We start from the raw sequence: 16053 nt of genomic DNA, 5'->3' as shown, positions 1-16053 counted from the left end.
ACAGTTCTCAAGCCACATATGTGAAAGCCGAATTCGTCTACAGTGGGGTCTAACCACAAAACTAGTCGTTTCATAAGAGGAGTACAGTTATATGATCAAAAGAATCATCTTGCATCTTTTAGCTTCGTTCCCATGGCCCGTGCGCGCCTTGCTTCCGGCGCATTTTGCCATCTTTCCCCTCATTTGTGGTTATCCGTGGCGCTTTGGTGTCTGTTCATTTTACCGACAGTTTGCGGTAATCTCCCAACCGACGTCCGCTGGCGAGAGTAGTCCTACATTGGATCAGATGGCAGATTTATAACCATATCCGTAAGGCAACGGGAGTTTTAGAGGACTCCTGTACATGATTGAGATTTTCTTTCAACTGTTAAGCTTGGAAATGGATCGATCATGGTATGAGCAATCATGTCATGGTTTCCAGCTTATAGATTGAAAAAAACATGAATGATGATGCTCCTATTCATGTAGCGGGACTTGTCAAGTTGTGGTTTGATAGACGCAAGGATGAAATGAAACATGTAACTTTGTCCGCATAGTCCCCCAAACTCAATATAATCGAACCATAATGGTTTATTTTAAAGTGTTCAATCCGGAATCGATAGCCCCACCGGCATCTCTCCCAGAACTTTCACAATGTCTCCATGAAAAATGGCACAGTATTCCTCTAAAACTATTCAGTACTTGTATGATTCCAGGTTGCATTACATGCCAAAGAGTGGTCCTATGCCTTATTAATACAAATGTTTGTGTGTTTTTATTATTTTGATGCCACCTGTATATTCTTATATTATTTACATCTTTAACATGCAGTTTTCTAAATTTTGGTAAAATCTTGCAAAAAATCGTTAAAAAAATTAAAATCGGTATTGTGTAAATTAAAAAGTAGTAAATTAAAATCTAATGCATATTTTCTATTCAAATACGGTATTCCTCGATATGTTATACAGTTTCTGAACTACAAAATGAACAATCTGTTCATTCTGAAAGATTTGGCATTTGTTTTAATGCAAAGAAGAAAATATTAACTTTATTTACCAGTGAACCCCAATATTTAAATAAAGACTGGATAGAAATACAGTTTATTTCTTAGTTCAAGCAATAAGTAATAAATTTTTAAGTTATCTGCAAGGTTTTAAATAAATCACTCGATAAAGTTGTAAATTAGATAGATTTTGCTTAAAACTTTTTTCAAACTCCACCCCCAATTTTATTATCTATATCTATATCTATACTTATAATAAAGCTTAATGTGTGTGTGTGTTGGCGCTCTACAGGCCAGACCGTTTGACATACAGCTACCAAATTTGGTACATGTATACCTTGGAGGTTGGGAATGTGCACCTGGGGTTTCTTTTTTCGAATTTTTAATTAGAATTTTAATTATTAATTAAAAACTAACTTTCCCGCCAAAAAAATCTTCCATTTTCCCCACCGCCAACTTTTCCGCCAAAAAAAATCTTCCATTATCCCCAGCGCCAAACGAGAAAGGCTTCAGTTTTTTTTTCTCCCAACAGTAATGAGGCTAGGGTTAAAATTTTTCGGCGGATTATTTCAATCGGTTCTGTTTATTTTCTTAATGTTTGATGCATTTAAAATTAAACATTGTTAATGAATCAATCTTCCAGATTCATTCTGAAGTACTTTTGAATTAAAATAAAACAGAATAAAGGAAATTAAAAATTTCTAATCCGCATAGCGTTACCCCAACTGGCGTAGAAAAAATCACGCATTTGCGTTACGTAACCGGCGAAGAAAATTCACGCATGCGCATTCTGTTCTGATTGTTGCCATGACAACGTTATGAATGGATGATTTAAATTATTTTTGGGTTAGTTGCATGCTTTTGTAAGTAAATTGTATTTATGTTAGTTATATATTTTTTGTATATGCTTATAGTTTTAAGTATATCGTTTTTTAAGTAGTTTTTTTAAAACCTGTTTTCAACCGTTTTTTTTAAACGATCCGTTTTATTTTCTTAGTGTTTGATGCATTTAAATTTAAACATTGTTAATGAATCGATCTGCTCATAATGAATCTAAGAAAATTTTGTTGACCAACTCTTGAGATATTACATAAATTTAAAAAGATATTCTTTAGTGCCCATAAAGTTTAAACGCTGAGTGACTCTATTTTCAGTAATCAGATTATAAAAAAATGCTTTGTTTCAGTAAAAAATATTATTATATTAATTGAAGATAAATTCTTTCCACTTTAATTTAAAGCATAAATTCTACGGGTGCTAACAGAAAATGAGAGAGATACATATTACGTTATGACTGAAGGCCTTTATAATATTATGAATGAATTATATGGTAATCAAAATTTGAAGTTTTAAAATATTTTGATGAAGGAGCTATTAAAGTAGAAATTGCATAAAATATTTAATTATTAAAATTTTAACGAACATTAAGATTGGCGAACCGGCTGGTCGCCAAAGGCGGCTAGTTATTAATAATAATTTTTCTATAAACTTTTGGGTTTAACATATATATTTTCGTTTCATACAAATTTTTTTCAATTTATTTTATGCAAAAATCTAACCACTTTATGGTATTTTTAAAAATTAATTCTAAACATATTTACACGCTTACAAAAACTGAAAAATAAGGATACTCCGTAGCGTTGTCTTCCAATTTCAAACAATCCTTTAATATCATCCTGACCTCTATCGACAGGAAAAAGCACGGTTCTCTTGATAGAAAAATCAAAATGTAAACAGCCGTTTACCGTGCTTAATATGAGAACAATAGCAACCAGTGTAACGGGTCTTAATTTGTTGACCAACCTCCAATGAGGCATCGCGCAGTGCGTTTCCCTTATCATATCCTTGCGAGCACTCACTCATGGACACGTGCGGATTACAGAGGCGATTGCTGATAATTAAAGCTGGGTGAGATGAGCATCGGTGCAGTAAAAGCTGCGTTTGGACTGGAGCCCGCTTATTTTTAGGATGCGTCCGCCATTTGTATTCATTGTGATTTTTTTTCATTTCATGACCTCGAAGACTAATTTTGTTTCAAGATTCCATTTGAATAAGACCGCTTTTCAGTGCTGTGGTGACACAGAAATAAGACTGATAAAAAATTCACAGCCCTATAATCAAGCGTTTATTAAATCTTGGAAAAAAATGGAAGGCATTTATTTCTAACTGAGGTGAATTTCGTTGGAGAGCTCATTGGTATTTTTAACGTTAAATTGTTTTGTTGCCACGATGGCACAATACTGAAATAGAGAACAAAACAGGGAAGAGAAAAGTTTACTCACCTACTCGGGCCATAATATAGATCTTTAAATGAAAGAAAAAGTAACCAACACTTCCTAAATATTATGTCTCCATTTGCTGATTAATTGATATTACTAGGCAGTGGCAGATTTAAGTATTTTGCGGTCTGGTCCCAGGCAATGCATACTAGAAACTGCTTTTATAATAATGAGTCAATTTTATATTACATTTCCACACATGTTCTACTTAATCAACATATCATTAATAATTTATTTTAATTTAATTTTGTTTATGTTAGTAATTTTGCGAAAATGTATATGCTTTTATTTATTTATTTTTCACTATGTTTGCCATGCAAAATAATAATAACTAAAATGTAAAAGTCTTTAAAAAAAACTTTACACCAAATTTTAGAATTTCTATTAATTGCCATCAATAATAATTAGGGATTCAATATTTACAAGTAAAATATTTTTAAAAAAATTATATAAAGTATAACTATAAATGATAAACTTCAAATAAACTTAACCTTAAAAAATATTATTATTTTACTAGACCTGCCATGTAATCAATTAAAAATTAATATACCAATTTATTATAAAAAGTAATTAATTATATTTTAATGATAGTCATAATTAATTAATTACACTTACAAAATTTTTATATTCTATAATTTTAAAAAAAGTTGTATTTTTGGCAAATTTATTTATATGACAACTAGGAATATATAATTTTTTGATCGATTTGCTCGAGGCCCTTCTGTCTAACTGGAAATCCGCCACTTTTTGTACGATATTATAGTGATATCAGAAAATAAATAATAAAATGCACCATTAATCAATCATAAATTTAACTACAAACAGATATTCGACAGATTTTAAGGAAAACAAAATTTTAATTTCTTTAACGGTTTTTGCCTCCAGTACAACAAAATTTAAAGGAAGAAATCTAGAGAAAATTTTAGCTAGTACTTCATTGGGAATCGAAGTTAAATAAAAAAAAAAAAAATGTTATTAAAAGTTACCAAATAAATAAATTGTAAAAAATATGAACTCTATGAATTATAATATTAATACTTTTCTAAATATAATTGGTCATTTTCCAATATATTCATTTGCTTAAATAACATTGTGTAAAAGAATGTATCCCTTGCAATCTTAAATCTATAAAATATGTATAATTTCCTGCTTTTTATCTCAGATTAGCTCATGTTATTTCATTCTGAAATTTTCTCTTATTTCCTGATCTAAATCCCTCTTTTTTTTATTTAATTATTGCCAACACACGCTCCAATGAATTCCTTTTTCTATGTCTCTCACGCCAAGAGTGAAGGGATGAAAATCTTTGGCGCTTACACAGATGATTCATACATACCTAAGATTCCCTTTCCTAAATCAACATGTGTCAAATAAATCCCTATCGGAATCTCGTAATAAAACCACCAAAGGGAAAAATTCTGCCACTTTCGCTCTTGTCTTCTGGTGCGAACTGCGCATCCTGTCTTTGTCTCTGTTCTACATTTGTGGTTAAATAAATTGGAGTTCGTTCAAAAAGTATCTTCCTTTATGCCACGAATCTGTTAAGATCAAATTATCAAAGCAAATTATCATGTTATTAAGCTAAAAAAGTTTTGAAATTCGAAATTAAATTGACAAGCTTATTAGAAGAGAGGCTTCAAATTGTTCACTGCTTAGGGCTGCAAAGAACCTAAATCAGCCTCGGTTCTTTATGATTCTTGTACACGAAGAGAAAATATTGCAATCTTCAGAGAATTCGAGTGCAAAATTTTGATGACTCTCCCTATTTCGGACCTTCCAAAATCCGACCAGCACATTTTTGAAATTAAGTCTGTCTTTCTATGTACACGATAATTTAAAAGCGCTTTAAGCTAGAAGATGACATTTGGTGTGTGGTCTTTATGCCAATTTTGTAGGTTTCTGTCATATTTTAACCCTTTCTAGGGCCGTGGGAAGTATGCTTCCCACTAAATTTATCAATCTTTGTATGAAATGATGTAGGTTGGCATAAGTTCTGACACATTTTTTTAGAAAGACAGAAACTTAAATGCTTCAGTTATTCATCTCAGACAAAATGATGTGGCTTGGTTTGTCACTTAATTATTAATTAACCAAATTAATTAATGAATCAAATTAAATTTATCTAATAAGCCAAATGAATCCCTTTCCTTATTCTAATTTCAAGCCTAAAAATATTTTAACATAATATGACTTTTAAAAAAATGGCCCTTTAAAGGGTTAAAGAAATTAGAGAGTTTATCTGGTTGACTTCCTGGGCAAAAGCAAACACCGCTGCTAGTTTTTTAAAAACGTTGCGGCTGGGATAAATGAAATTTTAAGCATACACAGTTTTAGCATTTAAAGTTTATTTTCATCTAAATCCGACGGAAGATTGTCCATTTGTCGATATGTACCTTCGCATGCCTGAAAACATGATAACTAGTGATTTAATGAAACTGTGATTTAGAAAAATGCAATATGGTATATGATCTAGTTTCTAAAATTGTCGGGATAGCCTGGTTGGTAGAGCGTCGGATTCGCGTCCCTTTGGTTGCGAGTTCGAACCCCGCCGGCCGAAGATTGCCCGCGTGCTTGGTGGCTGACGCGCGTTAAATTCTGTCGTGGTCACAAAATCTTCCATGTCGAGAGTAATACCACTGGGGGTACTGGATCAGGGGTGATTGTTCTCTGATTCAGGTCTAAATTACGATCTGTGGATGAATGAATGAAATGCGTGAATGAAGTCCGCCCCATAAAAAGGGTTGTGACGTGTGTGTAGCTAAGTCGTTCTCTTGGCCCTAAATGGTGCTACTATAACAAACAAGAGGCGCTCCCCCCCCCCAGGCTTAAATCCGCTGCCTTCGAACAGCGGGCTTGCCTATGGCAAGTGCCATAAGAAACAACAACTAAAATTGTAACTTTGTATCAAATTATAGTTTTAATCGGCCGAGAAAAAGGTATCAAAAATGCTTACTTGATTTTCTTCTCTATCTACCAAGTACAAAATATTCAAGTGTTGGTCTCTAAAAAAAGACATTCTGAGCACATGGTATTCATAGTTTTGTCCAAGTTTCATAATTTTTATACAGATAGAAAGAAGATTAACATTCTTATTAAGGAATATTCAAGAAAGTACGAGGGAGACCATTTCCGCTGATTAGCTCTGATTTCTCATATTTAAATTCATTTTTCTTCTTTGCAGCCTTTATCTTATACATGTACATACGCAACACAAAACGTTTTTTATTATTATCTAAACAAGATTCACTGGAGGAAGAAAATTCGACAGAAAAGAAAAAAGGGGACGAAACATGTGAAAAGTTAAGTCCTAAATGTTAACATTTTAGGAACCGGTGAATTATTTGCTCAAAATATTTTTTTAGTTGTTGCATGCATATTATTGGCGGTATCCGAAGATCAATTTTGACGATAGTAAACTTTATCATTTCGTACTTTACCAAATCATGCAAAGCATGGCGAACAAACACGAATTAAATCGTAATCATCCAATGACACGAATTTATGCATCATCAAACAGCAATGTATTGATCTTGATAATACTGTTTTCAACAAAATTAGGTGATTTGACAATCATAACAACAAATCTCGGATATTTGATAAATACTCAACATTTTTGTAACATCTGTGAAAGAATCGTGAAATCGAATCCCCAAGCAAAAATGAATCATCATTAATTTAATCTCCTGAAAATTTCTTATATATTCCCTAATAAAGATATTAAGCAATTCTTCACTTATATTAAATTTCTAAGCTCTTTTTACCACACAAAGCCATAAACGTCTCGAATGCTCAGATTTTTATTTTCACTGCCTGCATATAAGTATTTTGCATTTCGTAATACAACGAAGAAAGCCGAATATGCATTTTAGACTCCTTTTTGTCGATCGATTTAGGACAAAGTTAGATATAAAACTACAATTTTGCCTACAAAATCAGATACCAGATTCTTTTGGGCCTGGTGGTAAGGTCTCGGCTTGGGAGCCGTAGGGTTTCAGGTTCGAGACCCCATTCCATCGAAGAACCGCCGTGTAAGGGGGTCTGTTGCACGGTAAGTCTGTCAAGGCCAAACGTCCCCATGTTGGTGTGGTGTGGAGATGGGGGGTGCCAGCTCAGGTGTCGTCCTCTTCATTTGACCACGGTTCAAAATTACGAGGTTCGTCCCAAAATAACCCTAGTGTTGCTTTGAACGGGACGTTAATGTAACTAAACTAAACCAGATTCTTTTATTTGTCACTGAATTATTGTCGTTATCGCGTTTATTGCACGCGAATGCACAAACTGACAAAGGGTCGATACCTTAACGGATTTGGTTCAAAATTCGATACGAATCAACACTTTAAATGTTAATCTATCTGTCATATTTCATTCAGTCCAGCTCTTAATGTTTGTACTTTCTCTTATATGTAGCATAGAGAAAGTATGATAATCGTCAAAGAATTTGAACTCGTGATTTTGTCGAATATCCACGTTTTAGATCACCCTGAGTTCGAAAAACATATTTTCGAGAAATGTCCATCTGTCTGTGACAAAGATAACTCAAAAATGCTTTGAGCTAGATGGTTGAAATTTGGTATACGGTCTTTACACCAAATTTCCAGTGAAATTCGTTCAGAGGAAGTCCGTCTGTCCTGCTGTTTGAATATAAGTTAACACGATAATTACAAAATGAAGAGAGCTAGATAGATAAAATTTGGCAGCATATTTAACACGTATATTGTAGACATCTGTCAAATTTTGAGGCAAATCCAACGAGGGGGTGACCGTTTGTCGGTCTGTACTTTAAGAAATGTGTAAACGATATAATTCAAAGTTGCAGTGACTTAAATATATTAAGTTTGGCAAGGGAATTTGTGACTCAACTGCATTTTTGCACCATTTTTTTTTTTTTTTTTCAATCTGATGTGGAAAATGTGTCTAAAACACAAATTCGATTTTTGGAAACTATTAGTGCATGCCAGGGATTAATTGCATAATAACCTTTTCTGTGTTTAAGTGAAAATAAATTATAGTTTGATTTTTTTACGACATATTCGTAATCGTTAATCGTATATGTAATTAATTTACGATTTACGAAGTAATTTAAGTTTACGAAGATCGTTATTCCAGAAATGACTTGATTTGTATTGGTTCCATATCCAACATAACAGTATCCTAAAAATCAGTATTTTAAATCTGTTTATTTTGAGTGCAGTCATTTGCAAGTTCAGCCTCCGAAACATGTACACATACATGTTAAACAGAGTTAATAAAAGAGTATAATAAAAGTTAGAAGATAATAAGGGGGTTTAAGAACATGTAAATTAAATTAACTTTTAATTTTTTTTAAAAAAAACTTTCTAAATCAGTTATGGAAAAACTATGGCCTGCTTAGAGATTCTCTCCCATCTGTTGTAAAAAAATAAAATAACAGCATATTAAATAAGAAAATGTAATGTCAATTTCTTTCTTTTAATCGATTGGGTTCAAATTGTGATGAACTGTAATTTCTGTCACAAAACGGTATACCAAATTTCATTATTTTACTTCGTAGCATATATGAGGTGAGTTGAGTTGAATAAACAGGGTAACAGATGGCTAAAATTAACTAGAAATCTACATTTCTGATAGTGAAATTATATTCCAAATTTCAATCATCTAGTTCTTTGTATTTTAGAGGTATCGTGTTCACATGCACATGGCATTTCTTTTCAATGGATTTTTGCCCAAAATTTGATACAACTATAAAAATTTGATGTGAGGACATCATACCAAATTTCATCTATCTACCTCAAAGCGTTTTAGAGTTATTCTGTTCATAAGCATGTAGACATAATTCCAAATATCGGTTTCTCGAAATCAGGAACACCCTATTAAAATCTCACGATCGAACTTTTTTTGACAGTTACTATAATTTGTCTTTGTACATATTTTATATGAAAAAGTAAAAACACCCAACAATTTTTTAACTATAAATTCGAAATTAGTAGTCAAGATAACGAATCCAAAAAAGATCTTGAGTTGTGGCATTTTCTTAGGTTACTTATAATGGATATTTTTTTTCAATTAAAATTAAATAAAAGGCAATTTATTACGCTAATTTTTCAATAGATCTTATTTTTGGAAAATTTGGTTAAAGATTTGATTTATTGAGCCTTCGTCCTTGACTGGGGGTTAGAAGCTGCAGCACGATCTGTTGAGAAGTGACTTCGTGATCTTCAGCCGTGATCAGATAACGAAAAAGATTGTGTCGGCATTTTTTTTTTTTTTTCCCCCAGAAGATTCACACAGAAAGAAAAAAGGAAACATATTTTTGCATTGATTAATTAACATTTTACTTTCCGTGACACGGTGAATGAATAAGTACTGTGCGTTTCAGAAATCCGTGGCCATCATTTCTGGATGATTGTACTTCTCAGGGAGATAATAATTCATAGTGAATAAAAAAGAGCTCTTCCCAAAAGTTCTTTGTTATATAGGTTTTTCATTCTACTATTCTTTTCAGATGTAGGTATTTATTTTTTTATTCATAAAATTTTATTTTAATTTGAAATTTGTGCCATATTTCTATTTATTGCTTAGCAAAAAATAAACATCTCCTCCTGCATCTATTCCACAGGAAACATTGCAAATATGGTGATATACTTCCGGTATAGTGATTGGTTCTCACCACTTTGGTGGGTATAAAAATGGTGCGGGATCAACTATCCCTTACCGATGACGAAACTTTCTCCTACTGTAGGGGTTGTACCGTAGCCGGAGATGGTCTTTAGGACTCAACCTTAGTTTCCGCCTACGCTATTGCGGCATCAGGTCATTCAGATTTATCCGCGAGCCTTCGTGCGAGTGGAGGTAGCTGTTCATGTTTACCTCCTCTTATATCTTTCAAATCACTCCTATATTGAGAAATTAAAGCCGAGTGGTGTATGCTTAGCTTAAAACTGACAATATATGCGAACATGATAACTGAACAACAGAGCGATTTGGCATAAAGTTTTATCAGCCGAATTGTAGATCTGTGATTAATAGTTTAATACCTCCAGTAGGTTGAGTCCATTGGAATCATGTCTGTCTCTTGTGTGTGTGAACACGATACCTCAAAACAGCGACACATTATGGGAAGGATTTTAAGTAAATCATCTTTACATCAAAACTGTTGATCTTGTCTAATTTTTGACTTAATCCATCAATCAGCAGAGAGTTTGTCCATTTGATCGAACCAGGTTGATGCTCGATTTTGCTGTATCAGGTATTGATCGAGACTGATACCCTTGTCTTGATATTTTTTCTTGCTATTTTTATTACCTGTTATATTCGACAAGCGGATACTCGGTAGTATCATTTTCTCGTACTTGCTCCGAAACTAAAGGCCGATGCTGATACGAATATTTTTCCAGATTAGGATTTCGTTTCTCCGGAAGAGTCACTAATGATAATGTGCCGGTGGTTTTGATTTTGACTGTGATTGACGGGTTGGTCTAAAGAGGAGAGGAAAAGCTTTGTTGCTATAGTTACTACAGGAGAAATCAGTGATTCTTCAGCGGCATGTGCTCTGTTACATGGGGTAAAGGGCATTTATTGCTAGGGATGATGTTAAAAAAATACGTCGTGCATGTTAATAGCATCACCAAGGTAGGACAACGAACAAGGCAGTATCAACATAATAATCATACAACAAGGCAACAGGGTGATTCAGTATCACCCTGTTGGAAAACGAGTGAAGTCCAGGAGATTATTAATCCAATCTGAGAACCGATAGCGGGTACCTGATACTGTTAGTCTGTATCTGTTTTGTATTCCTGAATGTTTGCATACCTGATACAAGGTATCTGGTTGATGCAGTATAATACAACCCTAGTTCGTGCCCATATATATGTGGAAATAATAACTCAAAAACATAGCAAGCTAAATAAATGAAATTTGGTAGGTAGTCTTGACTCCAAAATTACTTCTCTGTATAAAAATTCGAATACAATCAGTCTAGGAAAGAGATTTAGATTTTGTTATTTTCTGCATATTACGAAACCCTAGAGTAAGAATAGAAAAGTCGAAGGGAGAACTCTTCCGCTAATGCAACATAACCTTTGCTTAAGGCTCTGACTGCTTGGCGAATAATTTTATAAAAATAAGCTACCTAAAAGTGTATTTTAATGCTAATTTTCAGTAGTATAAATGTTTGGAATTTCAAATCATTCGAAAATCTACTGGCCAGTGTATCGAAATTTGCTATAATTTTGATTATAATTTTGCTATTAAATTGTTAAAATAATAGTGTTTATAGACTGTAAAAATAGTTCGAAGCTGACCGTTGGAGCTAAGTTTGACACATAATTACTTCTTTAGTAGTAAAAGTTCACTAATAACAGATTTTTCGAAATTTTATTTAGATTTTTAAATTAATTAAAAATTAATAGAAATTCCCACCAGAAATTCGAAGTATACTATCGGACGAAAGATGTTTTTAAACCATTAAATATATATATAAAAAAAATTAGAATAGTTTTTCAGAATAACAATTTTATTTCTTAGCATTTTTTTTTCTTTAATTTAATAAATTTTTCCAAAATAGCTCGTAATTTTGTAACCATGATTTTCTTTGATGTAATCGCATGTAATAAAGTTATGAGAAAGTGAATAATAGTTACGAGTATTTTAATAACTTCTATAAGTATTGTATATTTTAGCTAATTGCTTTTTATTTTATTTCAATGCTTTTTAGGCTGATATTCGTTCTGTAAATTGCGTGGTATATCGTATATGATGTATAGAATATGATGATTAGTTCAATGAAGCATAAAACATTGCCACGCTACGATGTTACGGCCTGGAAGTTCGAATCTTCCTTATTTTTATTTCATTTATTCATTTCTGTTGCTAATAGATTTAAAAAAACTGTTCAGAAGTAATGTTAAATCTCATCCAAAGTTTCTTGATAAGAAAATAAAAAGAAGAAGAAGAGATAATACGAAATAATCACAAATCGAACCTGTTGCTTCCGAGTTTGATGGCTTGCAGTAAACATTGATGTCACAGCAGTTTTTTTTCTTATGTTATCTTAAGATTAAGACATGCCATCAGTGGAAACAATGGCGGCACTCCTAATCTAAAACAGTAAAACGTCTGTTTACTCAGCTGGTTGGATTCCATCTAAATTTTTTTAATATTTTTTCACATAACAATAATATTTACTCGAAACTATTATTCAACTTTTCTTCTCCAAATAAATTATTATTTTTTAAATCAGTTGTTCAACTTTTTTTTCAAATAATGAATTTACTACTTTTTTAAAGTTTATTTAAAACTGAATTAACTGTAAATTCAGAATGTAAAGGCTAGCTGATGATATTATCAGCAATTAGGTTTCCGCTTTTGGCTCATGCTCTGCAGATCATCTTTCCTTCAGCCGGTGAATACCCGTGACCTTGCCGGTTCTTTACCAAAGAAAAGTGGGGTCTTTTGCCCCTTTGTAGGTCGATCGGGAAGGAGAAGCAAGGCCCGCTCCGGGCGAAAATATCGTCTGCTGCCGAAGAGTTCGTTCGGCCGTCGGTCCTCCACTCGAACTTCCGGGTGATGACGAAAGACTAGTCACGTGATACTCACTCGCGGGCCGCGATTTCGTCGCTTGCCTCAATCTCAAACGTGTGTTTCGTTCGACTTTGAGAAGTTCTATCGCGGAAAAGAACGCTGGAGATAAGGAAAATCGTCTGCGAAAACGATTTTCCCGTGTGGACATGGCTGTAGTGAATTTGGAGGCACAACCTCCACCGCCAGAAAATGCCAAACGAGAATATAATGTGTTGTATATTAAGAGTAATGCGGGTATCCTCCGGGCAATGCAGGGGGTAAGTTGGGATTGTTTTGTTTGTTTATGTTTTCCCCTACCTCCTATTTTGTTTGTTTTTATTTATGTTATTTTTTAGGAATGTGCAGCATTTAGGATTATTTAAATTCCCTAATTTAAATAATCCCTGTTTGTACATTCTTTAGTTTTCTTTTTTTATTTATTTTCTACAAACTTATATCATTACTGTTAATTTTTTTGTTCATCTTTTATACTTCATTTGTTTCTGTATTGTTGCATTCTGTTCTGTATTGTATTGTATTTGAATTTGAACAGTCGAATAGCTGCATCTTATTTTCAGGGTTCAGAATATCCTTTATCTGTTGAATTTGTTAGTTGATTTCTTGGTTTGAATTTATTTAATGGTTGATGTTTTCATCTGTAGATTAAAACTTTGTAGATTCGAACTATTTTGAAATGGCAATGACAGTACATTATTAAGAATTACCATTCTCAAAACCACACTTATATCAAGATAATCGAATTACGGTCTATTTTTCGTTTCAACAATAAATGAATGTTTGGAATTAATACTAAAGCTTTTGAGCGTGGTTTGGCAGATTTAATACCATAATGAAATACAAATAACGGATGTAAACAAAGATGATTAAAGTATGATCTGTCACAAAATAATTTTTAGAATTTTCAACCTTCAATTTGCACATTTAAAAAAAAAAAAGAAATGCTGGATTTATGCATCAAATCACCTGAGTTAAATCTCACATAATCATAGACTTGTGTTACACAGGGTCATAACCGAGATATTCCTGCACTTCTGCTAGAATTGTCTCAGCAATGCTTTCCAAACACATGTCATATTTTTGTTAATTTTTCAACTTCTCTATGAATCTCCCTCTCCCGTAGGAAACTATATTTCTGCAATTATTTTCTATGCAGATTTATCAGATTTTATAATTTTGAGAAGTAGGTGTAATGAAGATATATACTTGAAAAAGAATTCTTTAATGAATTATATTAATGAAGAATACTGTACTCAACAAAGTAAATGTTCCAAATAAATTACAAATAATGATTATTTATAATAACCTCTCATTATTCTTGATCACCGGATTAATTACATTTGCCGTAAAATATACAGTTTAATAATATATAATCACTAGTTTATTACATTTACCGTAAAATATACAGTTTAATAATACATAATCACTAGTTTATTACATTTACCGTAAAATATACAGTTTAATGATGCATAATCACTAGTTTATTACATTTACCGTAACATATAAATCTTCAAAAATATTTTTGATTTACACTCGATTTTTTTTATTGGATTTTTGATGCAGCAGATAATACCAATCAAACTCTTCAATTTCTTCTATGCCTCCTCCCCAACCCACCTGCTCCCTAGACAGGGGCCAATCTCACCAGCTGCCTCAATATGGCCCTGGTAATAAAGAAATGTAAAGTATTTTAACCCTTTGAGCTCGGAAAGATTATAAGATGCATACACGTGTATGTATAAGATAATGCTTATACACGTGTGTACATAAGTATTCGTTTCAATCTCTTGACCTACGGATTTACTTAACTTCATGTTTAGATGGCTTAGTTTGAGATATTTACTGTTATTTAAATCCTTACAATACTTTTTAAATTATTTAAAACTTTTATTTAATTGCAGATTTAAATAAAAATTCGGTAATTCGTTGTGCGCTATCATCGAAGAAGTTAATCCTTATAAAAACTGTATATAAAATCAATGAGTTATTTTACTTATTAATCTGAATGCTTTTGTTGTTACATTGTTTTTATTATAATCTTTGGTAATGAGAAATTAGAAAACTTTAAGAATGGCGAGTCAGATTTGGCATACATAGAAATCAAATATTTAAAACTTTTCAAAAACATTACTAAAAAACAAAGGAGAATTCATTTTTAAAACACATTCATACAATCCTTTCATAGGGTCAAAGATGTTAGTTTCATTAATTAATTATTTCTTGCCAGAGAAGCAATACAAAGAGGAGCGGATGCTCTGTTATTGCAATCAAAGTTAATAAATACGGATCATCGCATTAACGATTAAGATACTGATTGCAATATAACATGAATTGTGTTCTGTCTCCAAGATAGACAAGCAGCATCTGAGCTCTTTCTAGCCAATTTATTTGGGAAAAAAAAAAAAAAGGAAAAAAAAAGACCGGTAACATCTTCTGCAAATATTTATTGCGAATCCAGTTCATCCAAAGTGGTATATAAATCAACTTCTAGCGTACAGCGAGCAGTCTTAGATGACGATGAGTGATGATTGTGTTAAATAAGCAGTTTCGTGATTTCGAAAAAGGCCTGTAATAAATTTAGTTCAATCGATACGAAAGGATTAATCTCCTGACCTTGAAAATATTTACATGTGGCATGGTGATAAGGTTTTGACTTCTGGATTTTCACATTCGAAACCCGATTTCGCCAGGAGTCGAAATGTTTTCCCGCTGGTGTGGAGGTAGATGTCTGGAGGGGGATGATGCCGTTCCAGATGTCGTCCTCGTCTGCATTGTAACTTTTGAAAACAGGTAAAAAACGACCAATCATTCAGCCGTAGTTGATCAACAAGAGGGATTACGCAGAAGTAAATATAGATTTGCTAGGCGTTATAACTGGTAATAAGATTATTTGGCTAGCGGATGCAACAACAACAACAACAACAAAAAAAGCAGATATTCTGTATATGGATTAAATTTTGACACGAAACAAAATGAAATTATTGGTATAGTTACTTTCTCGTATACGTAATGTTGAGAAAGTTTAGTAATCTTCAAAAAAAAACTCGAACTAGAGATTTTGGCGGATTTTCACGTTTCAAACTTCCATAAGTTCGAAAAACACATTTTTGGAAAATGTCCGTCTATCCGTCTGTGACAAAGATAACCCCAAAATGCTTTGAGACGGGTAAAATTTGGCATACGGTCTTAACACCAAATTTGCAGATTTCTATCAAAATTTAAGTAAAATCTATT

General features: G+C 32.7%; 1 protein-coding gene across 1 annotated transcript in view; it reads left to right on the top strand.

Annotated features, from left to right (window-relative positions):
- The first annotated feature begins 12720 nt into the window (after positions 1-12720).
- The window catches only part of LOC129962676 (uncharacterized), a 44304-nt gene continuing 40971 nt past the window's right edge, over positions 12721-16053 (top strand). The window contains exon 1 of the mRNA XM_056076584.1: positions 12721-13079. Within this exon, the coding sequence (XP_055932559.1) occupies positions 12969-13079 (111 nt within the window). The 5' untranslated portion in view covers positions 12721-12968. The remainder of the gene's footprint in view (positions 13080-16053) is intronic.

The sequence above is a fragment of the Argiope bruennichi genome, chromosome 1 (genome assembly GCF_947563725.1).
Source record: "Argiope bruennichi chromosome 1, qqArgBrue1.1, whole genome shotgun sequence".
NCBI classification, from domain to species: Eukaryota; Metazoa; Arthropoda; class Arachnida; order Araneae; family Araneidae; genus Argiope; species Argiope bruennichi.
This window is presented reverse-complemented; position numbering and strand designations above follow the sequence as displayed.